The sequence below is a fragment of the Anomaloglossus baeobatrachus genome, chromosome 5, assembly GCF_048569485.1.
Source record: "Anomaloglossus baeobatrachus isolate aAnoBae1 chromosome 5, aAnoBae1.hap1, whole genome shotgun sequence".
In the NCBI taxonomy this organism is placed as follows: Eukaryota; Metazoa; Chordata; class Amphibia; order Anura; family Aromobatidae; genus Anomaloglossus; species Anomaloglossus baeobatrachus.
The window spans coordinates 41,189,979-41,217,194 of record NC_134357.1 but is presented as its reverse complement, the minus strand read 5'-3'; the positions used below and the strand labels follow the sequence as shown (position 1 = coordinate 41,217,194).

At 46.6% G+C, this 27,216-nt stretch overlaps 1 protein-coding gene across 2 annotated transcripts in view; it reads left to right on the top strand.

Annotated features, from left to right (window-relative positions):
* ADAM12 (ADAM metallopeptidase domain 12) overlaps positions 1-27,216 on the top strand; it is a 779,249-nt gene that overhangs the window by 724,844 nt on the left and 27,189 nt on the right. The window contains exons 20-21 of one of the 2 annotated variants that reach the window (XM_075348446.1): positions 3,662-3,764; positions 5,817-5,990. In XM_075348446.1, the coding sequence (XP_075204561.1) occupies positions 3,662-3,764; positions 5,817-5,990 (277 nt within the window). Of the gene's footprint in view, positions 1-3,661; positions 3,804-5,816; positions 5,991-27,216 lie in introns of both variants that reach the window. The other variant, XM_075348445.1, reaches the window with a different exon arrangement.

The following is a 27,216-nucleotide window of genomic DNA, read 5'->3' as shown; positions in this document are numbered from 1 at the left end:
GAATCCCATAGCCCTGGGCGACACATTACCACCTGTCACCCTGATGGCCGGTCTTTCTGCACTGAGCCTACCACCAAATGGCAGCCATAGATCCCGCAGACAGTGTGCGGAGCCCTTGTGGGGAAACATGTTCCTCTCTGTTCCATTTACCTGTCTCGAATTGGATTAAAATGAGTTCATGTGGCCTCCGAAGCATAAAATAATATATTCCTTGTTACTCTGTGGACGTCTTTATCCTTTATTTTATCCCAAGACCTGATACAACGTCCGAGGTCTTCACCTTCAGTTGTCAGCTGGAGGACATTGATCTCCTTTGTGCTTCGGTGCTGTAGGTCGGTGGCACGGAGACTTTGGATGTAGACGATGGGTCAGCGTCCTGCAGGGAACACACACATTCTTCTAAAGACGCGAAGTAGAAGAAATAAACTGTAATTTAATTAGGACTTAAAAATGAGATTCTCTATAATTAAAGGGCGAGTTTATCTGATGGTTGCCTGGAGCAAAGTCCATCATGCAACATGCAAGTCTAGATACCGCTACGATACTGCATGACCTTGACTTATGAAGTATTTATGATTTGTGGTTCATGACAGTCAAGTGAGCAGGCTTCAAGGGGGATTTCTTATATATAAATTATCAGCTATCCAGAAGGAGCTGACCTAAAAGTGTAAGGGGTACTTCTCACATAGCGAGATCGCTGCTGAGTCACGGTTTTTGTGACACACCAGTGACCTCATTAGCGATCTCGCTGTGTGTGACACTGAGCAGCGATCTGGCCCCTGCTGTGAGATCACTGCTCGTTACACACAGTGCGGGTTCATTTTTTGGACTTTGCTCTCCCGCTGTGAAGCACACATCGCTGTTTTTGACAGCGAGAGAGCAACGATCTGAATGTGCAGGGAGCAGGGAGCCGGCTTCTGGCAGCCTGCGGTAAGCTGTAACCAAGGTAAATATCGGGTAACCAAGCAAAGTGCTTTGCTTGGTTACCCGATATTTACCTTGGTTACTAGCATCCGCCGCTCTCAGGCTGCCAGTGCCGGCACCCTGCTCCCTGCACACGTAGCCGGAGTACTTCCACGCGTCGCTGGGGGCTGGTCGCTGGTTAGATCTGCCTGATTGACAGCTCACCAGCGACCATGTAGCGACACACCAGCGATCCTGACCAGGTCAGACCGCTGGTGGGATCGCTGGAGCGTCGCTAAAGTGTGACGGTACCCTAAGGCGGGCTTTGCACGCTGCGACATCGGTAACAATGTGTTACCGATGCTGCAGCGATAGTCCCTCCCCCGTCGCACGTGCAATATCTCGTGAAAGCTGCCGTAGCGATTATTGCACCTTTTTTTTAAAAAAAAAAATAAATAAAAATCACACACAAAAGGCATAAGTATGAGAGAAGCAGTGTTGCCTAAAACTAAGGCTATGGCTACTTGGCGACTATGGCCATGACAACTGCCTTACGACCTACCACAGAGCAATAAAAGCAAACGGCATCGCAAGGGTAGTGCAACTGTAACAAGCAAGTATACAAACGTCCAGCAAAGTTGGACTTCTTACAACTTGCTTATCACAGTTACCGTCTCCTACTGATTGCAATGTGACCCCATTCACTTGTATTGCACTGTGATGTGGGGGTCTTTGGCCGTGCGATAAGTGTCTCAGCCCAAGTCACTATGAAGCCTTAACCTTGAAATTGAATCTAGAAGACTGGGTTCAGACAAACTCATGAAAAACTGTCTGATTTACATAAAAAAGGCCAATTTTCAACCATTTTCACATCATGTGCCATCGTCTATTTTTTGCATCCGTTTTTACATCTGTAGTGTAACGCTCAAGGCCGGTGTAAGGAGAGTGAGCAGCATTATTGGACCCACTGGACCACAGGGGGGACCCGGCCTTACCCTTTAGTGGTAGGGGCTTAATTAAGCGCCCATTGCGAGGTGGACGCCAGGTATCACTACCGAGGCAGTGACCGGGATTGTGGCAGCTGACCCCAAGGATAGGAGGCGGACTCAGGGGTGGACACGGGTGCAGGCAAGTATAGGTGGGAATGAGTGAGGCAGACAGGTGGGCAGGTACTGACAGGTATGGTGGGCACGACAGGGGCAGATAGGTATGGAAAGGCAGACTTAAGGGTGCTTTACACGCTGCGACATCGCTAGCGATTGCTAGCGATGTCGAGCGTGATAGCACCCGCCCCCGTCGCTTGTGCGACATTTGGTGCTCGCTGCCTTAGCGAACATTATCGCTACGGCAGTGTCATAAGAACATACCTTTTCAGCGACGTCGCTGTGACTGCCGAACAATCCCTCCCTCAAGGGGGAGGTGCGTTCGGCATCATAGCGGCGTCACTAAGCGGCCGACCAATAGAAGCAGAGGGGCGGAGATGAGCGGGAAGTAACATCCCACCCACCTCCTTCCTTCCGCATTGCCGGTGGACACAGGTCAGGAGATGTTCGTCGCTCCTGCGGTGTCATAGCGATGTGTGCTGCCGCAGGAGCGACGAACATCGTATCGGCAGCAGCAGCGATATTAAGGAAATGAACGACGTGTGAACGATCACCGTTTTTGAACGATTTTGTGATCGTTGATTGTCATTCATTAGTGTTACACGCTGCGATGTCGCTACCGGCGCCGGATGTGCATCACTAACAACGTGACCCCGACAATATATCGGTAGCGATGTCGCAGCGTGTAAAATACCCTTTAGGTACAGGTGACAGACACGGATAACGGGACAGGAGCTCAGGACCAGACAACTAGCTAGACAGACTGGTATACTGACTAACTAAGGCACTGCCAAGGCACCTCCCCTAATGGGAGGGTGCCTTAAATACATAGTGTGTCTCAGCCATAGGCTGAGAGGTATTTCCTGGAAAGAGAAGGAGGCTGGTGCGCGCATGTGTGCCCCAAGCACACTCCCGGAAGACCTGAGTTGCATGCACAGGCCCTGGGAGGGAAAGGAGGCAGCAGCACATGTGGATGACAGGGGAAGTGAGGGGGATGACGCAACCTGGCTGGAGCGGTAAGTCGGTGTCCCCTCAGGGATTCTGGTGCTATGTGTAGTAAGTGAATTTTACAAAATCAAATACAGTTTCCTAAGTTAATTGCAATGTATCCATAAAATTTGGATGTAAAACTAATGATCTATATGGTATCCGATTTATTTTTTTTTTGTGAAGGTTAGTGAAATCCAAAATACGAAAGAGAGTAGTGAACGCTGCAATTTATTTGTACACTCAGTGTGAATTGCCATCTGGACAGCCCTATTCAATAATATGGGTCAGTGTCCTGTCCAATGACAAATCAGTGCCATATTAGATAAACTTGTAGAAAACAAACTGCAAAATATATTGCTTGCAGCTAACCCTTGAAGAAAACCTAGTCAACTGCTCTGTAGCCTCCATATTTGAGGCTGTTATTGTCCGAGGCCTGGATTCATTAGATGGGTCTCCTGGGTGTTATTTCCACAGATTGCAGAAGCTAATTTACCAGGCTAGTGGCTTCCAAAAAAAAAAAATCAATATTTATTTTCAGTCCTGCTAGAGTATTTGATCATTTTTTACTCTCGTTGTTTGCTATGGTGAATAAAAATGAAGAGACCCTTCACCGTGTCATTGTGGAGTGAGCTCTTCTGTGTTGCATTCAATTATTTATATTGCAGGTCAGCGAGTCCATCAAGAGCCGGCCGCTCACATGAAGCTAATGAAGAATATAGTACAAAGCTGTGCAAACAACTGCTGAGCAAGTCCTTGCAGGTCCCGGAGGTGAGCGCGCCCTCTGTACTCACTGCGGCTGGGGGTCAGGTAATGTCCTAGAACAATGGGATAGACCAACTGTATAGAACATTCTAGAAAGATAGTATTCTGGTGCTGATCGTCCGACCAAACTGCTGACAATCTACAAACACCAAAGGAGCAAAACAGGGCGGAAGAAGCCAAATAGAAATTGCAATCTTGAGGGTACGGTGTCAAGTAACAGGCGACTGACGTTATAGGGATGTTCAGGTGTATATGTATTTCAAAACTTGACTATTTATGATATTGGCTGCTTGACTTTAAAGATTTGTCCCCAAATAAGTCAATTAGTATAATTTGTGACACATCTGTCACGCTAGGTACAGGGAAGTACCAAGCAAACAGCGAAAGGTAAGGGAAAGGTACCCCTGTGTCTAGGGAAGGGGGAGATGGTGACTCCTGATCAAACCTACCACTGGTCCCTACAGTCCCTCACCACACAAGATAGGTTCCGCACCTATGCGCCGAGCCGGATACCTGACCGTTGATGTCCCTAGTGCTGGTCCCTACATAGGGAACAGGTGGGATGAGCTCTTTTTCAACCCCACTAAACACTATAGACGACACAAAGAGGACACACTGGGGAAAATGAATGAACTACTTATCCACAGATGGCTCAGGTAGAAGTTCACGATACCACAGCTGAGTACAAGCCACCTGCTTGCAACCATAGCTTCTATGAACTGAATAATATCACCATCACAAGTTTAGGGAAGATGGGAGTATTTAAGCACCAAGAGAATACTGATGATCAGCAGCTGGATGGAAGGAGAGCTCTACTAGGTCCTAAAGGGGGAGAGATGAAAACCCAGCAGGAAAGTTACCTAATATAATGAATACTGGAAAAATAGAAAGTCAGGGAGCATTTTGCTCAACTAAACACTGTGACATTCTGTTGCCAGAAACCGCATGACTGTCTGTCACCTATGACACATCGGTGACAATATCACAGCTTTGTCTCTGCAACAAAATGGCTCTCACATGGGTCCTCATTCCTCTAAGAGCATGTTTACATCTAGCATTCTAATTTTCGTGTGCCTGTGATTCATGTACTGGACACGAGTCTACTGAATTCAAATATGCTTCATAGGCATATAAGGGACTGTCAAGCCCTTTGACGCACATCCAGCTGAAGCAAAGCAGAGGCTGGGGTCGGCGGGCACCCCCACTAAACCAGGCAATCGTCCTGCTCCTGCTTTCAGCTCATGGAGCGCTTACCTTTCCCCACCAGGTCCTCGTCAGCTCAGCGGTTCTGCGTTGCCTGCAGCAGTGTGATGAGGTTGCAGAGTGATGCCCTCATCATGCTGCTGCACGTCAGACCGTGCCCTGCTCTACCCGGCTGAATCTGACTCCACTATATGGCTAATTTGCATGCAATGCACCTGAAGCACTTTGCATAAAAATTAACCATGTGCACTTAGCTAAAATGCCCCCCCCCCCCTAGCCTGCAGCCATACTTTCTACAGGCTTCGGCTGGGACTGGGGACTGCGGCCCGGTGAAGAGGGGGGCCCAGCCCAGGGCTTAATAAAGCTAAGTAATTACCCCAGCCAGCCCTGGGCCCCCCTCTTCACTGGGCCCCATACACCAGTAAAGGTTGTAATGCCCTGATGGTGGCCCTGTGCAGATGTTTACCCAGTATGTGCAGACTGGCCCTAAAAATATTTTAATATAACGTAGTAGGCAATTGTAATCAATTAATATAAAAAAATATTTAAAAACACATTTATAATGATGAACTGAATTAAATAATATGTCATTGTCTCTTTAAAGGGTTTTCCAGGACTACAGTTTTAAAGTCCAACCTCCACAGATCTGATTGTCTATCAATATAGTATTCCCAGAAGTCACATTCCCTCTTAGCTGATGGGTGCGGCTGCTGGGAACTGGACCCCCGAATATTAATCATTCCTTGTCCGTCAATATCTAAGTCCCGGAAAACCCCATTAATTCTAATTATACCTGTTTGATAGTTATGCATCAAGTTACATAACTCTGACATTCAGTTACTTTGTTGCCCGCAGGATGGGAAGCTACACCGATCACATTATCAACCAGTGGATATTAGTTATCCTGTAGGAATACTTGAATCCCCCCAGGCGCATATCCTCCACCATCCACAACGTCCACCTCTGCCCATCCAGAAGAATGTGCCAACGCGACCACTGCCAGCAAAGCCGTCTCTCCGAGGCCTGAAGGTATGTTCTTCTGTATGAACCTCTATAATTCTGGTTTATCCACAGTTTAACACTTAGTGTTACTCCAAAAAGACCCACAATGAAAGCATGGATTCCTCCCATCACACATACCCATGGGGATCTATAGATGACCAGTGTGAGCTCAGCCTTCAGGGTTCCCAGAGACCGAACTATAAAGAGTAGAGTAGACCAGGGGTGGACATATCATTGGTGCAACCTGTGCAGCTGCACTGGGCTCAAGAAGTCAGGGGTCCCATACTACCTCCAAAGAGGTGGACTTGTGCAGTATGATGGGCTATTGGACTACAAAGGACCCATATATAGTTTTGTACAGTCCCTCTTCTGTCCTTGTCCACCAGTGGACTAGACCATCATGTTCTCGTAATTGGTGGGGACCCAACACATCATAAACCTGTTTTATTAGAAACAGCATGTACAGATCAATCCTATTTTAGTATAAAATTATTCTGTAACATCATTTTTTTTTATAACTGTGTTCCTTGGTTACTTCTCCTAAAAACGTCTTATTAATTTGCTAACTGGATGTTACCATTCTTCTTTTCAGAAGAGTTTATCCAGCCATTGCAAATAGTGTCAGATTGTAGAATGGCATACCCAAGAGACAAAGGGAATGGTCGTATCCAGTTAACAATTTATTCATACACTTCCAGGAGGAATAACAGAGGAATGGCGCAAAACAGACTCCATTGTGATGACGAGAACCCGGGTGTAAGAAGACAGCCAAATTACTAAGGCCCATTAATGGAGTGGATCTGCCGGGTTAGTAGACTAGGTGTCGCTAGACACACCTAGTGAGGGGCAGTGAAACAAGCCAGGGTCAAAAAGCCAGGAAATTATGTAAATGAAAAAAGGAGCAAGCAGAGCCTGAGTCAGGGGACGAGCCGGGGTCAGTAAACAGAGAGGTCACATAAGTACAAGGGAGCGAGCAGAGCCGGAGTCAGGGCACAAGCCGGGGTCTGTAAACAGAGAGGTCACGTAAGTACAAGGGAGCGAGCAGAGCCGAAGTCAGGGGACGAGCCAGGGTCAGTAAACAGAGAGGTCACATAAGTACAAGGGAGCGAGCAGAGCCGGAGTCAGGGCACAAGCTGGGTCGGTAAACAGAGAGGTCACGTAAGTACAAGGGAGCGAGCAGAGCCGGAGTCAGGGCACAAGCCGGGGTCTGTAAACAGAGAGGTCACGTAAGTACAAGGGAGCGAGCAGAGTCGGAGTCAGGGACGAGCCGGATCAGTGAGTCAGGGATTCAAGACAGTAGGTAAGGAGATGGGAGGGGAATAGCGGGAAAAGATCAGGACAGACACCTACGGGAACCAGAGACGAGCACTGCAAAACAGGGACTATCACTGGCGGCGTTCCAAGATAAAGTGGAGCAATCACCCGGAACGAGATTCGAAAGAACAGACCCCTGCCACACCAAACAGGACTCGATCGTGAACCGAGGAAAAATTAGGCCCAGCATAGAGGAGGAGAGCACAGAATCACAGAGCAGAATCATGACATCCATGAGCTGAGACCCTTGTCAAAAATATAAAATAAAAACATTTTAGACATTAAGTTCATAAATGAGGGCTTCAGGGACCTTCATCTCTTAGAGGAAAGCTCAGTTATTTCAATAATGGAAGAGGCAGGTTACTTAGGCACGAGGCAGGCACTTCCAAGCACTTTGCTCTAGAACTTGTAAGCGCTGCTCATAAATTGGCCACATCATAGGATCCAGCTAGCATTAGGGCCATTTTGCTTCTCCCATGTTGCAGAAGCAAAGCTCAGCTGTCAGTCTTCAGGGGGGCATTATCTCCCCACTACGCAGAAAGCCAAAAGGAAAAGCAGAGTAGCAGTGTGCTCCTGGAAAAAGATGAGAAGAACCCTTGAGAAAGGGCACCTGTCTGCACTTATTCATATTTGGAAGCAGTGGTATGGTTGTGCAGGTGATTGTTCCCATGTTTTATAGGGATATAATGTGCCACTCATGAGTAATCATATGCAAACGAGGCTGGAAGTGCACTGGGGGCGTGTGAGTGCACTTGGAAGACGAAGTCAAGGTACATTAAGGCTATGTGCGCACGTTGCGTAAATTCATGCAGTTACGCTGCGCTTTGCAGCGCAGCGTAACTGCATGCGTCCTGCGTCCCCTGCACAGTCTATGGAGATTGTGCAGGGGCCGTGCGCACGTGGCGTCTCAGAGCGCAGCGCTTCGGCTACTGCCGAAGCGCTGCGCAAAAAGAAGTGACATGTCACTTCTTCCGTGCGCTTTGCCGGCAGCTCCTGCTCTGTCTATGGCAGGAGCTGCAGGCAGAGCGCACGTTCTCGCCGGCACCATGCGCTTCAGAACGGAGCTTTTCAGCTGCGCTCTGAAGCGCACCTTTTACGGTGCTGGGCTAGTACGCAACGTGCGCACATACCCTAAGGCTATGTGCCCACGTTGCGTTTTTTTCAGTGCAGAAAAAAACGCACCCTCTGGCAGAGGGGACAATTGTAAAAAATGCATTTTGGGAAAAACGCATCAAAAAAGCATGCGTTTTTCGTGCGTTTTTTGTGCGTTTTCCATGCGTTTTCTTCAGGTGCGTTTTTGACTACATGATCCAGTGACAGTGCCACAGTACATCCAGTACACAGTGCCAGCCTTCCTGCAGAGATGTGAGTGTTGTCCACGGGAGAACGCAGCTGCCCATGCCCACGATTTGGGTTCAGGCTGCTGTGGACTTTAGTTCTATTCTACCTGCAGAGAACACTCTTGTCTCCGCAGCATATATTTACATGCTGAGGCTCAGGAAGCTGCACCACAGGTCAGTTTATGCTGCGGAGAAAAGAAGCCCAGTGGGCTCGGGATTTCTAAGAATCCTTCCACTGTGCTTCTACTGCACAACGCGGCGTTATGGATGCAGGGAAAACACTCTGCACACATAACGCTGCAAACCCTGATTGTGGGCACACAGCCAAAAATGTGTCAATGGATGTCAAACATATATATAACGTCCCACCCCCCCTGCATATTCTAAGCTGGCGCCCTTTAGTGCCTTTCATGTGGCACTAAAGGGTGCCAAGCCTTGTATTTAGCCCAAAAAAAAAATAATTAAAATAAATGACGTGAGGTCCCCCCTATTTTTGATAGCCAGTCAGGGTAAAGCAGACAGCTGTAGCCTGCAAACCACAGCTGACAGCTTTATCTTGTCTGGTGATCAATTTGGAGGGCTCCCCAAGCTGTTTGTTTTTATTTTATTTATAAATAATTAAAAAAAAAAACCGTGGGGTCCCCCCAAATTAGATCACCAGCCAAGGTGAAGCTGACAGCTGGGGTCTGGTATTCTCAGGATGGGAAGAGCCATGGTTATTGGACTCTTCCCAGCCTAAAAATAGCAGGCCGCAGCCGCCCCAGAAGTGGCGCATCCATTAGATGCGCCAATCCTGGCGCTTTGCCCCAACTCATCCCGCTGCCCTGGTGCGGTGGCAAACGGGGTAATATATGGGGTTGATACCAGATGTGTAATGTCACCTGGCATCAAGCCCAGCAATTAGTGATGTCACGCATCTATTTGATACCAGACATAACTAATTGACAGTAATAGCAAAAAAAAATTGACAACAAAAAAAAATTATTTGAAAAAACACTCCCCAAAAACATATCCTCTTTCACCAATTTATTGAAAAGAAAAGTAAAAAAATTGGGTCCACAGTATCCATTTTTGACGTCCCACGTCACCTCTGGACCTTCTAGAATATGGGGGGCACGCTCAGGGAACGTGTCCCCCATTTTCTAGTAGTGCAGACCCTCCATTTGAGGAGAGTGGGTGCAAAGAATCTACACCCACTCTCCCCAGGTCACAGCTGTAGTGTGCCGAGCAGCAGCAGCCAGCGGAGCTCACACTGAACACAGGAAGCTGTCAGCTGCTCGGCAAATGTGACCGGCGCGCACTGTGAAGGAGGAGGGGGCCAAGGGGGATCAGCGCTGTGACAGGTACGGGGGTTACCGGGGAACACCGGAGGACACCGGGGGGAATAGGGGGTGACCTGGCAGGGCCTGGGGAGCAGTTTTCTGTCGCATGTGTTATTGCACATGCGACAGAAACAGAGGAGTAGGGCGGCCGGTGCGCTGCTGTGCACGCGGCCATGTTGGATTTTCGGGAGGGGGGGCGGGGGTCGGGCCGGGCACTTTGGCGACACCGGGGGCTTTCCTGAACGTTGCCAGGAAGTGAGGTCAACAGGAAACCTCTTGACCTCACTTCCAGGTAAAATGCCTGCGTTCTGTATGCCGATAAAGCATGCAGAACCCAACAAAAATGCAGCGAACTGCGGTGTAGCTGCGTTCTGACCCGCATCATTGATTTCAATGGGGGAGAACGCAGCTACAACGCACAAAAGAAGTGACATGCTGCTTTTATTTCCGCATCGATTTTTGGCATCCAGAACGCTGCGTTTAGATACGCAGCGTGTGCATTCATTTTTCGGCTTTCTCATAGACTTTGCTGAGGAAGCTGAACGCATGCTATTTGGCACTGAAACGCTGCAGTTCTAAACGCAGCGTTTCCGCGGGAAAAAACGCAACGTGTGCACATAGCCTAACACATCCCCATTGCTCTTCCTGCCTAATTTGCATATGGCTTCTACTCTATATTTCTCATGCCTGGCACAATACTGATATAAGTTTCATTTGAGGACAAGCACCTCTACAGCCACATGACAGGTTTCTCTCAAACTTTCCAACTTTTATAGAAAAGAAACCATGCGGCAATTTTTGACCACAGTCCAGGCTATGACGCTGAAAGTTTGCTGCTGCTTACAATGATGTAGGTTGTGGGTTCGATTCCCAGGTAGAACAAATAGGTTTGCGCTTTGTGATGTTTTCTTTCAAAAAGTACATTAAATATATCATTATTGTAATTGTTTCTCATTATTTTGTAGTAATTTTATAGGAATAAAAATATCTGACTTTTATGTTTGCTCTAGAATATAATGACGTAGAAATACACTTCCTATGGTATATACAATGTATCTTTATGTATCAGTGTAACCTGCCAGTGGGTTCAGGGGCTGCAGTGCAGCTTCAAGTATAGAAATTCCTCCCATTCTTGTCAGTCCAAGCTGCGACTCATGGCATTAGCTGCTGCCTGCAGTGATACAGGTGGTGAGTTGGATTCCCTGGTGTAGGCCAGATCATAGAAGAGAATTGTTGTTTTAATTAATGTAAGGGGGGCTTTTCACGTTGCGACATCGCTACTGCAATCTCGTCGGGGTCAAATCGAAAGTGACGCACATCCGGCGCCGGTAACGACGTCGCAACATGTAAAGCCTAGAAGCACCAATACACGATCGCAAAAGCATCATAAATCGGTGATCTGTGTAGTGTCGGTCATTTTCATAATTTCGCTGCAGCGACAGGTACGATGTTGTTCCTAGTTCCTGTGGCAGCACACATCGCTGTGTATGAAGCCGCAGGAGCGAGGAACTTCTCCTTACCTGCCTCCACCGGCTACGCGGAAGGAAGGAGGTGGGCGGGATGTTTACATCCCGCTCATTTCCGCCCCTCCGCTTCTATTGGCCGCCTGCCATGTGACGTCGCTGTGACGCCGCACAACCCGTCGCAGGGCAGGTAAGTGCGTGTGAAGCTGCCGTAGCGATAATGTTCGCTACGGCAGCTATCACAAGATATCGCATGTGCGACGGGGGCGGGGACTATCGCGCTCGGCATGCTACCATGTCGCAGCGTGCAAAGTACCCCTAAGTGTGTGCAGAGAAAAGGTGCCGGCCCCATCCTGAACTATGACGGCGGAGAGAAGACATGTAGAGAATGAGTGGAAGTACGGACAAAGTCCAGGACCACCAAAACGGGACAGTCCCGCTGAATTCGGGAAGCTTGGGAGCTATGTGTTGCCCCAAAGATTTCAGCTGTTTTTCTAGGGGTCCCACTGCACGGCACAATTGATCAGTGAAGCTCAGAACAAAGCAGATTCTTATACACACATAAATATATAAAGTTGCATAAAACTACCAACAGATTCCCCCAAAACAAAGTAGTCTAAACACCTATAAAGAGAGAAGACAGACTCATCACTTTCTTGTAGCTTTCAGTAATTCCTGCGTCCTGTATAAGTGCAGACCGCACAGATTCTATCCAGACTCGTCTTCATTGTGCATTCATAAACGGGGCAAAGACACCGAAATCTCCGCATGAAAAGGCGACTCACCCTCCATTAATCTCAGTGATCGGGCCCGAAGACAGACAGAAGGATTATTACTTATTTATGAAGTGTCCACATATTCCCAGCGCTGCATAAAAAGACAAGAAACTGATGGCGGTCCAGGAGCAGAACCTGCTGAGCGTCCAGTTCTTCACTTCTCACGGAGACGTTTACTGCACATGGACGCTTGCCGCATTATGGGTCAGATGTACGGAGTCAGAAATCAAGGTCAAAGACTTATCGGTGGCTTTGCTACATCTGAAATAAATGTGCTGCTCTATAGTGAAATGGCAACTTCTCCAGTTTAGTAACCCATATGTCGGGTTGGTAGGAAGGTAAGTTAGGATATTTTGGGGAGGGGGATCACACCGTCACTATGAAGAGGAACAACAAAAATAGTCATCATGGTGCTTATAACGAACAGAAGCTGTAGTTGTCACAAGTGATTAGGGGATACAGGGGGACCTATGCTGGTTCTAAGCCTGGGAACCCTGCGCTCACCCTCACCCCGGAGATACCCTTAATGGTAGGGAGGTCCGGGTCCCCGACCTGGCCCTGTCTCCTGTTAGGCTCTGACCTAGTACCCCCACACTCCCAACCCAGGGTTGGGCAGGACACAAAGTAATACACTTCCAACAAGACAAAGATAAGGGGGTAAAACTGGAACTCACACCACAAATATCCACAGAAGGGAGACAAGAAGACACTGGAGGGGATAAACGAAAGGGAAAGGAGTAAGTCACACCAGGGAGTTATCTTGCAGAGCAGACAACAAATCGCTGGTCACCAAACAGGGAATCGACACGGACGCTTGGAAATCGCAACTGCAAGCAGAGACTATCTTCGGTGGTCCCCTACTACACTCCCCAGCCTTAAATAGGAGGAGACCAGCTGTGGAAGGAAATCAACAACCTGGCTCTCAGAACGTTGCTCCAAAAAGGATTAACCCCTGCATGTCTGGGAGCAGTGAAACAACTCAGCCGACGCCAAGCTGAGCATTAAGAGAGACCAGGTTGCCTGTTGGACTCTGCAATGTGAAGAGAGTCCAACGCCATAGAAGTAATCTGCGTATGCAGATATGGACAGCACATGACAGTACTACATTCACCAAAGGGTCTGGTGACCCATGTACTATTTTTCCAAAGGGGCAATCTTGTGTATGTGTCCACCAGTGTGGTTACCGCTATGGTCTGAAGAAATATGTCCACGTTTTTTCCTAAATATCTGAATTGTAGATCTTACCTCTAGAGCCCGCATCTCTAGACTAGGCTCCAGAGGTGCACTGGCATCTGTCAGCTCTCTAGGGCATAGATGCCTGGAAGTGTTGCACCTTTGTGACTTTAAGACATCCTTCCATTGTATTTTTTTAATTTAAACTCAGTACCTCCTCCAATTAGTGCCGCTCCAATGATTCTAGAACAGTTTTTATTTTTCTTCTGTGCCCCTCCATTCCAAAGTTATGCCCCCCAGAAATAATGATGCCAATTTTCCAACTGGGCGTGTACCACGTTAATTCTTTGTGGGTGGTTACTTTTTTTTCCGGATGCTCACCAATCAAAACACGGCCGCACCCATGATGAAGTTTTGAAATTTACGCCCAGATGGCCAAAGGGAAAATTTGCACCATTGTTACCAAGGGGTATCATTTTGGAACAGGGGGGGCACAGAAGAAAAAATGTTCTAGAATCTGTGGAGCGGCACTGATTGGAGGAGGTTCTAAGCGTAAATTTAAAAATCCAGTGAAAGTCTTCTTTAAAGGCAATATTTCACAAACATTTAACCCCATGAACCCTCAATACTTCTCATTAGTATTTGGCGAATGGCTATAGTAACCCTTATTTTTCAAAAAAATGCTGATTTATACCGACCGTAATTATTGTGGCTGCATTTTAACATTAGTAATGGAGTGTAAGGGGGGGCCAAAACTTTCCTTTAGCCTATATGCAAGACTTACTCCATAGAACACCTGTGATAGTTATAAACCCCGATGGAAATTGTGCATTGTGGCCCACAGCGCCATGTTTGGCCACCGGCAATTCACCTTTGTATTTTCCAGCCAGATTTGACAGGGTGGCTCCTCCATTATGTAATCCCAACTCTCTTCTGTTGATTGGGAAGTGTTTGTCCCCAATAATTTCCCAATCTCGTTGCTAGTCCCATATCTGGATGTACATGTATACCCTACCATGGATGAGATGAAGCCTTTTCATGTACTGTCTAGGTTGGAGAGGATTTGAGGGCACACACATCTGATGTCACAAGGAGATTTTTGCAGCCATCGTCAACTGTTATGGCATTCTACTACTAACTTCTCTGATGTCTGTGATCAGCTCAAGTAGAGGCGGCTGTCAACCCACAGACTTAGTCAGGCTAGCAACAGTTAATCTATGCTGGTCTGCTTGTTAATCTCTTTGATCACATGCTGTGTGTGAGCCAATGACGTTGTCTCCCCTCCTATATATGCTGGCTGGACTATTCCATTAATGCCAGCCATAGCTTACCTATCCTGGTCTGGTGAGGTGTTGTGATGCAGACTTACTGGTGGTTGTCGTGCATTATTGCTGTGAGCATTTGTGGTGTTAACCCTTACTGTCTTTCTTTTGCTACCTTTCTGCTCTTACTTTTTTTCCTTAGTCTCTAAAGCCTGCTTTACATGTTACGATTTTGCATACGATATCGTATGCGATCGTAGCCGCCCCCATCGTATGTGCGGCACGTTCAATTTAGTTGCCCGTGTCGCACAAACGATTAACCCCCGTCACACGTACTTACCCGTCCATACGACCTCGATGTGGGCGGCGAACATCCACTTCCTGGAGTGGGAGGGACGTTCGGTGTCACATCGACGTCACGCGGCAGCCGGCCAATAGAAGCGGAGGGGCGGAGATGAGCGGGACCTAAACATCCCACCCACCTCCTTCCTTCCTAATTGCCAGCGGGAGCCGCAGGACGCAGGTAAGATCTGTTCATCGTTCCCGGGGTGTCACACACTGCGATGTGTGCTGCCCCGGGAACATTGAACAATCCGACGTGCAATTCTAGAGAAAGGTACGATGTGTGCTACTCCGGGTACGATGAACAATCTGACGTTCTATCTTTAGGAATTGAACGACGTGCATGCGATGAACGTTTTAACGTTCAATCGCAATCGCACGTACCTGTTACACGCTACAATGTATCTTATGATGCCGGATGTGCGTCACTTACGACATGACCCCGCCGACACATCGTGAGATATATTGTAGCGTGTAAAGCGGGCTTTACTGTTTATTCCTGTGACTTTGTAGTTTTGGTTTTCCCATGTCTGTCTTTCATCTGTGTTACTATCACACTCATGCCCATTCCTTCCCTGGATGGGGTAACAGATTAGATCTGGTCAGGAGAATAGCCAGGTATGGGACACTCTACCATTAGGGGTAAGCCTGAGGTTATGGCATCTCCACCATTAGGGGTAAGCCTGAGGTTATGGCATCTCCACTATTAGGGGTAAGACTGAGGTTATGGATAGTCTAGGGACCTCTAACATGAGGGACAGCATAGGAGCCCCCTCGCTATCCTGCTGATTAAAGATCAATGTGAATGCACAGATGACTGGCCATTATCAGACAAGTAGAAGGGGTCTGGCTAGCTCGTGGGCAAAGGAAAACAGTGGGCACAACTCTGGATATTTACATACAGTGTGGGTGAAGTTCAGGGTTTAATCCGGTAGCTACATGGGCTCCCATAAAATTTAATTTGGCATTTGAGGTACAGGATTTTTTATGTAATTTTGCAATATGTAATAGGCATGGAGGTGGATAGGATGTGACCGGTTCCCTTTAAATCTGCTCCGTCTTTTATTCCTGGTAATTGGAAATGCTATATCCGTAATAGTTTTCTTTTACTACAACTCTGCAATCGGAGAGAACATGGAATTGTAAATGTCTGAGACTCCTTGTCCTGGGGGTGCAGTGAAACACACGTGGGGCTCGTATATAACTTGTATCCAGACGTTCATTTCCAAGAACACGCAGTGCAGTTCTGTGATCGGTATGGTGGACCCCGCAGATCGTCTGGTCACTTTAAGACTATGCATCTTTTAAACTCAGGTGAACCCCCGAGGTTTTTCAAACAGAAGACACCTCAGAAAATTCTGGGGCTTTTTTTTCCTTTTGTGTCGTTTTTTCCGACAGTTGTATTAGGCGGTGTTTTTTTTCCCATGGTTCTTGTTACGGCTTTTTTTATTGTGGTTTTCTGTTTCCTTTTTTTCTCCAATAAATAATGAAGAATCCGCTCGCAGGTTTTCAAGCAGAAACGAAGGCAAATGCTTCAAAAGATGCTCGGTCGTCTTTTGATTTTTCCCATGGACTTGCACTATAAAGTACAGAGAGGAAAGATTCTGGAGCATGGGCGTCTCTTCTATTTACCCACCGGGTGTTTTATAAAACCTGAAATAGTTAAGACATTAAAAACCCTGAACATCTGCACAGCCAGACATTAATACATACACATGCTTCTGTTCATTGTATTGCGTGCTTTTCAGGCAGCGTCTAGGTGAGCTGTGATATCACCAAGAGCAAATGGATCCTATGTTATCAGTCATTGTACAGAACGGGGAAGAGGTGAGCTGTTATATTACCTATGGTGAATTGTGGATCCTGTGTTATCTGCTGTATATAAAGGTGTTATCAGTCATTGTACAGGAGGGGGAGGAAGTGAGCTGTGATATCACCCATGGTAAATTGTGGATCCTGTGTTATCAGTCATTGTACAGGAGAGGGAGGAGGTGAGCTGTGATATCACCAAGAGCGAATGGTGGATCCTGTGTTATCAGTCATTGAAGAGGAGGTGGAGGAGGTGAGGTGTGATATCACCTATAGTGAATTGTGGATCCTGTGTTATCTGCTGTATATAAGGGTGTTATCAGTCATTGTACAGGAGGGGGAGGAGGTGAGCTGTGATATCACCTATGGTGAATTGTGGATCCTGTGTTATCAGTCATTGTACAGGAGAGGGAAGTGAGCTGTGACATCACCTATAGTGAATTGTGGATCCTGTGTTATCCGCTGTATATAAGGGTGTTATCAGTCATTGTACTGGAGGGGGAATAGGTGAGCTGTGATAATACCAAGAGCGAATGGTGGATCTTGTGTTATCAGTGATTGTACAGGAAGGGGAGGAAGTGAGCTGTAATATCACCTATGGTGAATTATGGATCCTGTGTTATCTGCTGTATATAAAGATATTATCAGACATTGTACAGGAGGGGAAGAAGGTGAGCTGTGATATCACCTATGGTGAATTGTGGATCCTGTGTTATCTGCTGTATATAAAGGTGTTATCAGTCATTGTATAGGAGGGGGAGGAGGAGAGCTGTGATATCACCAACAGCAAATGGTGGATCCTGTGTTATCAGTCATTGAACAGGAAGTGGAGGAGGTGAGCTGTGATATCACCTATGGTGAATTGTGGATCCTGTGTTATCTGCTGTATATAACGGTGTTATCAGTCATTGAACAGGAGGAGGTGAGCTGTGATATCACTTATTAAGAATAGAGTTTCCAATTTTCTCTACTGTATATAGATGTGTTATCAGTCATTTTACAGGAGGGGGAGGAGGTGAGCTGTGATATCACTTATTAGGTATAGTGGTTGCTGTATTATCTACTGTATATAGAGGTGTTATCAATCATTTTACAGGAGGAGAGAAGGTGAGCTGTGATATCACTTATTAGGTATAGGGGTTCCCATGCTATCTACTATATATAGATGTGTTATCAGTCATTTTACAGGAGGGGGTGAGCTGTGACATCACCTATTGTGAATAGTGGATTCCTTGTTATCGACATACTTAGAGGTGTTATCAGTCATTGTACAGGATGAGGAGGTGCATTGTGACATCACCTATTTATATGGTGGATCACATGTTATTTAAGGTATATAGAAGTATTTTGTGTCATTTTACAGGAGGGGGAGAAGATGAGCTATGACATCACCTATTGTGAATTGTGGAATCTGTGTTTATTGTAATAGCGTTATCAGTCTTTGTACAAGAGGAGGAGGTGAGCTGTGACATCACCTCTTGTGAATAGTGGATCCTTATCTACTGTATATAGAGGTGTTATCAGTCATTGTACAGGAAGAGGAGGAGGTGAGCTGTGACATCACATATTATGAATGGTGGATCCTTGGTTATCCCATCTGTGATGATAATGAGACCACTGAAAATTTTATGGTACAGAACAGGAAACAGTATTAGTATAGATAGTATTTTAGGCCTATTGGTCAGTGTGAAAATGGCAACATTTCTAATATACATAGTCATGCATAAAAAAGCATGATCTGAAATGTATAAAAATACTGCTTGAGTAATGCTTTAAATGTAAGTCCCTTACCCGTGTATTATACTCAGCTTCCTGCGGCCCCACCTTTTCTTGCTTCCACTCCGGTGATTTGTGACCTGCCGGCAGCTCCTGTGTTTCATGCAGCATGCCGGAGGTGACAGCTGGATACAAGTCTATGAGAGCCTCGTTCTGATCTCATTCTGACTCTCATAGACTTGTAACGTCTGACTTCTGGAGGTCAGACGTTACGCAATGAGCTCACTGACAGATTCTCAGTTAACTCATTCTACTTCCTGGAGTTAACAACACAACAAGGTGGCTATAGAAAGCACACTTGAATGAAACCTAATTGTAAGAATATTTTTTTAAGCCAAATATACCTTTATTTAAAGGGATTGTCCACTATTTGTTTAACCCCGATTTAAAGGTCCCTCGAGAAAAATAAGAAAAGTTTATATTTTCCTCACGCATCAGTGCCGTTCCAACTATGTCAGCACCAGGCCTGGTATGATATTGTGATGTCACATAAGGCGCTGCAGCTAATTAGTGGCCGCATGGGAGTGTCTGCTGATCCTCTTACATCACTTCCTGGCATATTCAGTTCCAGCCAGAGTTTTTGTGAGAATCACATCCCTTATTGGAGCTGCTAGAAGCAAAGTCTTCTGACCTTAGTGACTCCAGAAACAAGCATCACAAGAGAACCACAATGCCAGGTACTTGGACTACTGTACTCTGTATGTCCTAACCTTTGGAGAAAATAAACCACCATTGTTTCATCTCAGCATGTTCATGTTTCACTCTGGAGCGCTCTGGTCCTGTCTGCCTCACCTATAGGAAAAATGAAGGTAAGATTCTCACAACATCTCACAACTACGCGCCTTCAATCGCCTTTAAGTGGGGACAGAGCACTCATCAATATTCAGAAGAATTGGCTGCGACACTATCACGCAAGCGCCAGGAGACATCTCTGCAACGGCTCCGGCGTTTTTTTTTTATTTTACTCTGGGGACTCAGGGCATTTAAGAAGAGACCAAATTATGGACAATCCCTTTAAGTAAAAAAAAAATGACAATTTGTTCATATCCTAGTAGTCATATAGACAATGCCAATTCTTACACTGCAATGTAATTTACGTAAGTGCAATGTAAGTTTCGTATTGTACAGTAGTATCGAGCCACTATTATATTGGCGCAGTATGGCGGTATTTGGAATCTGAGTTTTCCTTTGAAGCAGGATTAGGGGTTTCCGCTAAATGCAGCCATTGGAATATTTTGCATTTAGAAGACACATTGAATTTGCATTTCTAACGAGTGAGGTGTGCCAGGCGCGGGGTGATATACGGTATCACTTAGCCCGGCAGGTTGGCTCCTGGTCGTGCTCAGTAGGAGGCCATTTGTTGCTAAGTGCTCGCAATCCGCACTCTTCTCCCCGGGCAGTGCACGGCGCGGCTGCCAAGTGGCACGCTTCCCATCGGTGGAGCTGCGCTTTTCCAAACAGACTGACGTTTTATTTTCCTCCTTGTCATGTTTTCGAGACGTCCCCAGTATGTAATACATCCTCTTTATGTATCTAATATTCTGTCTCCAAACAATTACAGATAAGCAGAATCTGTTTGTACAGTCTTATCGCGCAGGAAGCCGGCTGATTACACGCTTTATGACAATATCTGGCGCGGACAACGTGGAGAGGAGCACGCCGGTATAAAAGGGAAAAAATGGAAATAAGAGCTCGGAAATAGCACAATCCTTCATTTCAATTACCGCTATTCTCCAAAACGCTTTAACTGATCAAAAGGCGGTATCTCATGTAATAAGCCAGGCGGTGAATTAGGAAGATTCTGTAGCTGCCAGATCAGACATGAAGCCCAAATGTACAGTAGTCCTGTACAAATCCACGTGGGAGGCCTCCTGGCAGCTGCTAACACCTTAAAGGGAATCCGTCAGCAGATTTTTGCTATTTAACCTTAGAGCAGCATGTTGTAGGCAAAGAGATCCTGAATCCAACGCTGTATCACTTAGATTACTGGCTGCAACCGTTCTGACACAATCCTAATTTTTAGATTTAGCTATGTAGCAGAGCTGAGACTGCTGTGCGATGCCATGCTCTCCCGGAAGCACGTGCGTCGCTGACGAGCGTGGATTCATATGTGGATCCATGTTTTGCCCAGTGATTTGTCCAACTTGGACACTGGGTTCTATACATGGTGATTGCATTCTTCACAGTCTTCTCTTCTGACCAGACACTATGGATATACTACCCTATGGGCAACATAGCAATTATTAACTTGTTATTTGCACTAAGCACTTTAATCATAGCATCTAGGTGAATTATATATCTCTGTTGCTTTGTATTGGCAGGAGGAATAGACCTACAGTTAGGTTCAGAAATATTTGGACAGTGACACAAGTTTTGTTATTTTAGCTGTTTACAAAAACATGTTCAGAAATACAATTATATATATAATATGGGCTGAAAGTGCACACTCCCAGCTGCAATATGAGAGTTTTCACATCCAAATCGGAGAAAGGGTTTAGGAACCATAGCTCTGTAATGCATAGCCTCCTCTTTTTCAAAGGACCAAAAGTAATTGGACAAGGGACTCTAAGGGCTGCAATTAACTCTGAAGGCGTCTCCCTCGTTAACCTGTAATCAATGAAGTAGTTAAAAGGTCTGGGGTTGATTACAGGTGTGTGGTTTTGCATTTGGAAGCTGTTGCTGTGACCAGACAACATGCGGTCTAAGGAACTCTCAATTGAGGTGAAGCAGAACATCCTGAGGCTGAAAAAAAAGAAAAAATCCATCAGAGAGATAGCAGACATGCTTGGAGTAGCAAAATCAACAGTCGGGTACATTCTGAGAAAAAAGGAATTGACTGGTGAGCTTGGGAACTCAAAAAGGCCTGGGCGTCCACGGATGACAACAGTGGTGGATGATCGCCGCATACTTTCTTTGGTGAAGAAGAACCCGTTCACAACATCAACTGAAGTCCAGAACACTCTCAGTGAAGTAGGTGTATCTGTCTCTAAGTCAACAGTAAAGAGAAGACTCCATGAAAGTAAATACAAAGGGTTCACATTTAGATGCAAACCATTCATCAATTCCAAAAATAGACAGGCCAGAGTTAAATTTGCTGAAAAACACCTCATGAAGCCAGCTCAGTTCTGGAAAAGTATTCTATGGACAGATGAGACCAAGATCAACCTGTACCAGAATGATGGGAAGAAAAAAGTTTAGAGAAGAAAGGGAACGGCACATGATCCAAGGCACACCACATCCTCTGTAAAACATGGTGGAGGCAACGTGATGGCATGGGCATGCATGGCTTTCAATGGCACTGGGTCACTTGTGTTTATTGATGACATAACAGCAGACAAGAGTAGCCGGATGAATTCTGAAGTGTACCAGGATATACTTTCAGCCCAGATTCAGCCAAATGCCGCAAAGTTGATCGGACGGCGCTTCATAGTACAGATGGACAATGACCCCAAGCATACAGCCAAAGCTACCCAGGAGTTCATGAGTGCAAAAAAGTGGAACATTCTGCAATGGCCAAGTCAATCACCAGATCTTAACCCAATTGAGCATGCATTTCACTTGCTCAAATCCAGACTTAAGACGGAAAGACCCACAAACAAGCAAGACCTGAAGGCTGCGGCTGTAAAGGCCTGGCAAAGCATTAAGAAGGAGGAAACCCAGCGTTTGGTGATGTCCATGGGTTCCAGACTTAAGGCAGTGATTGCCTCCAAAGGATTCGCAACAAAATATTGAAAATAAAAATATTTTGTTTGGGTTTGGTTTATTTGTCCAATTACTTTTGACCTCCTAAAATGTGGAGTGTTTGTAAAGAAATGTGTCCAATTCCTACAATTTCTATCAGATATTTTTGTTCAAACCTTCAAATTAAACGTTACAATCTGCACTTGAATTCTGTTGTAGAGATTTCATTTCAAATCCAATGTGGTGGCATGCAGAGCCCAACTCGCGAAAATTGTGTCACTGTCCAAATAGTTCTGGACCTAACTGTATGTAGGCCCTCCTTGTTTGTTACACTAATCACTTTATTGCAACGGAGATTTAGCCTGTATTTTTGTCCTTTGCATCTGTGTGTGTTTTGTACACTGTAACACTTCATTTTTAATGTTCATGTACGGTTTTATTAGTGTCAAATATATATGTGTAATGAAATTTGTAATTTTGTAATGCATAATTACTCCGGTGTTCTTTTTGTTTAAATGTGTGCGTGACATTGTAGGGTTGCTTGAACAAACATAGCAAATAAACAACAGATCGGACACGAAGCCCAAATGTACAATAGTCCTGTACATCGGCAAGTGAAAATCCACGTGGGAGGTTTCCTGGCAACTGCTAACCCCTTAAAGGGAATACATCAGCAGGTTTTTGCTATGTAATCTGACAACCGCATGTTGTAGGCAAAGAGATCCTGAATCCAACGATGTATCACTTAGATTGCTGGCTTCAACCATTCTGACACAATCCTAATTTTTAGATTTAGCCATGTAGCAGAGCTGAGGCCACTAACTCCACGAAGCAGAGCTAAGGCCGCTAACTCCATGTAGCAGAGCTGAGACCGCTAACTCCACGTAGCAGAGCTGAGGCCGCTAACTCCGTGTAGCAGAGCTGAGGCCGCTAACTCCGTGTAGCAGAGCTGAAGCAGCTAACTCCGTGTAGCAGAGCTGAGACCGCTAACTCCACGTAGCAGAGCTGAGGCCGCTAACTCCACGTAGCAGAGCTGAGGCCCCTAACTCCACATAGCAGTGCTGAGACCGCTAACTCCACGTAGCAGAGCTGAGGCCGCTAACTCCACGTAGCAGAGCTGAGGCCGCTAACTCCACGTAGCAGAGCTGAGGCCGCTAACTCCACATAGCAGAGCTGAGGCCGCTAACTCCACGTAGCAGAGCTGAGGCCGCTAATTCCACGTAGCAGAGCTGAGGCCGCTAACTCCACGTAGCAGAGCTGAGGCCGCTACCTCCACGTAGCAGAGCTGAGGCCGCTACCTCCACGTAGCAGAGCTGAGGCCGCTACCTCCACGTAGCAGAGCTGAGGCCGCTACCTCCACGTAGCAGAGCTGAGGCCGCTAACTCCACGTAGCAGAGCTGAGGCCGCTAACTCCACGTAGCAGAGCTGAGGCCGCTAACTCCACGTAGCAGAGCTGAGGCCGCTAACTCCACGTAGCAGAGCTGAGGCCGCTAACTCCGTGTAGCAGAGCTGAGGCCGCTAACTCCGTGTAGCAGAGCTGAGGCCGCTAACTCCGTGTAGCAGAGCTGAGGCCGCTAACTCCGTGTAGCAGAGCTGAGGCCGCTAACTCCGTGTAGCAGAGCTGAGGCCGCTAACTCCGTGTAGCAGAGCTGAGGCCGCTAACTCCATGTAGCAGAGCTGAGGCCGCTACCTCCATGTAGCAGAGCTGAGACCTCTAACTCTGCCCACACCAGGCTCTCTATAGAGACTGTACTTTGACAGTTAGGTGTCAATCAGGGAAAGGGGAATGCTAAACTGCCATGCATGTGACATTGCAGTCCTGCAATGATAAATCCTGCTGGTTAAACAAACAGAAAACAAACAACAGATTGGCCCTTGCCAAAACAGGCAGCCCTGAATTCTATGTTTTAACCCCTGCAACATGCTGTCTTCAACTTACATAGAAAAAACCTGCTGACAAATTCCCTTTAACCCTCCAAAGGGATTAACAGACGAGTTCATTAAGATGAATATTAAAGGAGTATTCTGCTTCTAAGAAGTTAGCACCGATCCATAGGACAGATGGACGGAGCTTCAGCCACTGGGATCGCCAGAGCAGAGGTCCCCTATTTGAGTGCACGCCCATTGCTACCACTTCATTCCACATCTAGGGCAGAGATCTGCATGCCAGATGTTGTGAAACTACAACTCCCATCATGCCCTGGCAGTCCTGTGAGCATCTGGAAATTCTGGGAGTAGTAGTTTTACAACAGCTGATGAGTAGAGTTGGGTAGACTCACAAAAAAACGTGACTGGCGGATCTCTGTTCATTTTATTTAAAAAATCTGGTTCCGGTCCGAAATCCAGTACCCATATAAGTCTATGGGAAGCAAAATCTGGCGATTAAAAATATTGGTGAAAGGGATAGGGGGATAGGAGCGCAAGCAGTGTACTCACCAAGGCTCCTTGTCATGGTGGGCTGATGATGCTAGTGACTACTTATGGACAGTATAGACGGAAGGGTAGTCAGACAAGCCGGGCTCAGAAAACAGGAGGACATAACTCAGGGAGTAAGCAGAAACACAGTCAAGTCACAAGCCGAGGGTCAGAATTCAAGGAGAGTATGTATTAGATTCAGGGAGAAGACAGAGACATGGTCAGGTAATGGTCCGAGGTCAGAAGCCAGCAGGTAACGACAAGAACAGGGAGCAGACAGAGACGTGGTCAGGTAATGGTCTGAGGTCGGAAGCCAGGAGGTAACAAGAACAGGGAGAAGACAGAGACGTGGTCAGGTAATGGTCCGAGGTCGGAAGCCAGGAGGTAACTACAAGAACAGGGAGCAGACAGAGACGTGGTCAGGTAATGGTCCGAGGTGGGAAGCCAGGAGGTAACTACAAGAACAGGGAGCAGACAGAGACGTGGTCAGGTAATGGTCAGAGGTCGGAAGCCAGGAGATAACAATGAGAACAGGGAGGGAAAGAGAGGGGTCAGTAAACAGTCTGGGGTCACGAAGCTTAGTTCAGAACACAAGCACAAACAGGAGCCAAGAGAACAACTGCAGAACCAGAGAGTACAACTGGTGAGGTGCTGGGAGAGGATGCTCAGTAATGAAACAGAGCAGTTACCAGGAAGGTGGAACCTCCCAGAATCTGCATGGAATCTGGTGCTGTCAAACACCCTGTCAGATAGTGCTGAAAGAAACACAGCAGAGCATCTCCAAATATGCAAAATGCTCTGCACAAAGGAAACCTGTAACTGCCGGTTCTGTAGTTAAGGAAAACGCGGCAGAGCACCAACAATATGCAAGATGCTTCGCACAGAGGAATCGTGACAGTTATTGCTTATGGACCCAGATGATGAAATGAGGGAGCTCCAGCTACAGCGCCATTACTTATGTGTGTGGCTGCTCCTGGTACTGCAGCACAGGCTAGTTCTGGACGCAGTACTTAGCAGTGTAGCTGTGACTCCAGCTCTGGAGTATATGACCTCTATCTCTTATTATACACTTATATCTTGCCATTTTCATATTTCCTTACTGATCTTGCTATGATTTCAATGTAATAAAATCTTAGAGGCGCAGAATGTGTAGTTTGGGGTTGTAAGTGCCTAAATGCGCTGTTAGGAAATTGCCGCCTCCTTCTTCTTACAGCCCTGGAACTTTTTGATGACTTTAATAACCCCTATCTCACAGGAGGGGGGGACATCACATCACACATAACGCGGAGGAGAGCGTCCTACTCTGTACTTATTCACCAGCAATTGCCATTTTCACGAAGAAAATTGCATCGTTGCAGCGCAATTCCCACGTCTTTTACATAAATGATAAGCCCAGCCTGGCGGCGGTCCTGTGGTCGCCGGCAGCCGTCTCCGCGCTCTCCTCGCTGCCGCTTGTCGTTGTGGTTTTGGTACCTGTTTTGCTGATTGCTCGCCTGGAGAGATGAACACATTAAACAACTGTTGTGAGCGGCTCACGCAGTACATTAAATGGAAGCGCTCCATTACTGCTCGTCCCACTGAGCTCGCCGGCTTTAAACACTCTCAGATCAGTAAATGTGAATAAGCGACTATATACAATAGTACCCTCCTGCACCGTCCTACTGTGAGCGCGCTGGTAATTGAAGTGGAAGAAGATGAACGTTCCGGTTTTTAGGTAGAAAACACGTAAACTAGAAAAACATGACTGCTTTCCTCTGAAAATAGCGCCACATCAATCCACAGCTTGTGTGCGGTATTGCGGCTCAACCTGCATGCACATTAATGGCACTAAGCTGCAATACCAGACATAACCTGTGGAGAGATGTGGCGCTGTTTCTGGTTTTTATAAACATGTATAGCTGCTTTAAGGTGGTATCACAGTTTTATGTCGTAATAATACATTCATTTGTAATACCTTGTGTATCATTTCTGCATCAATATGAAAATCTCTGTTTGCTGTCAGTGAATGGAAAAATCCTTTTTTTATGCCCAGAGGCTGAAAAACCTGTAAAGGCATCATACTCATTAGTAATAAACAAGCACTACCATGCTCGGGTACTCATTACTGGTAACTAGTGATGAGCGGGCACTACCATGCTCGGGTACTCATTACTGGTAACTAGTGATGAGCGGGCACTACCATGCTCAGGTGCTCAGTACTCGTACCAGTGATGAGCGGGCACTACCATGCTCAGGTGCTCAGTACTCGTAACTAGTGATGAGCGAGCACTACCATGCTCGGGTACTCATTACTGGTAACTAGTGATGAGCGGGCACTACCATGCTCGGGTGCTCAGTACTCGTAACTAGTGATGAGCGGGCACTACTATGCTCGGGTGCTCAGTACTCGTAACTAGTGATGAGCGGGCACTACCATGCTCGGGTACTCATTACTGGTAACTAGTGATGAGCGGGCACTACCATGCTCAGGTGCTCAGTACTCGTACCAGTGATGAGCGGGCACTACCGTGCTCAGGTGCTCAGTGCTCGTAACTAGTGATGAGCGGGCACTACCATGCTCGGGTGCTCTGTACTCGTAAC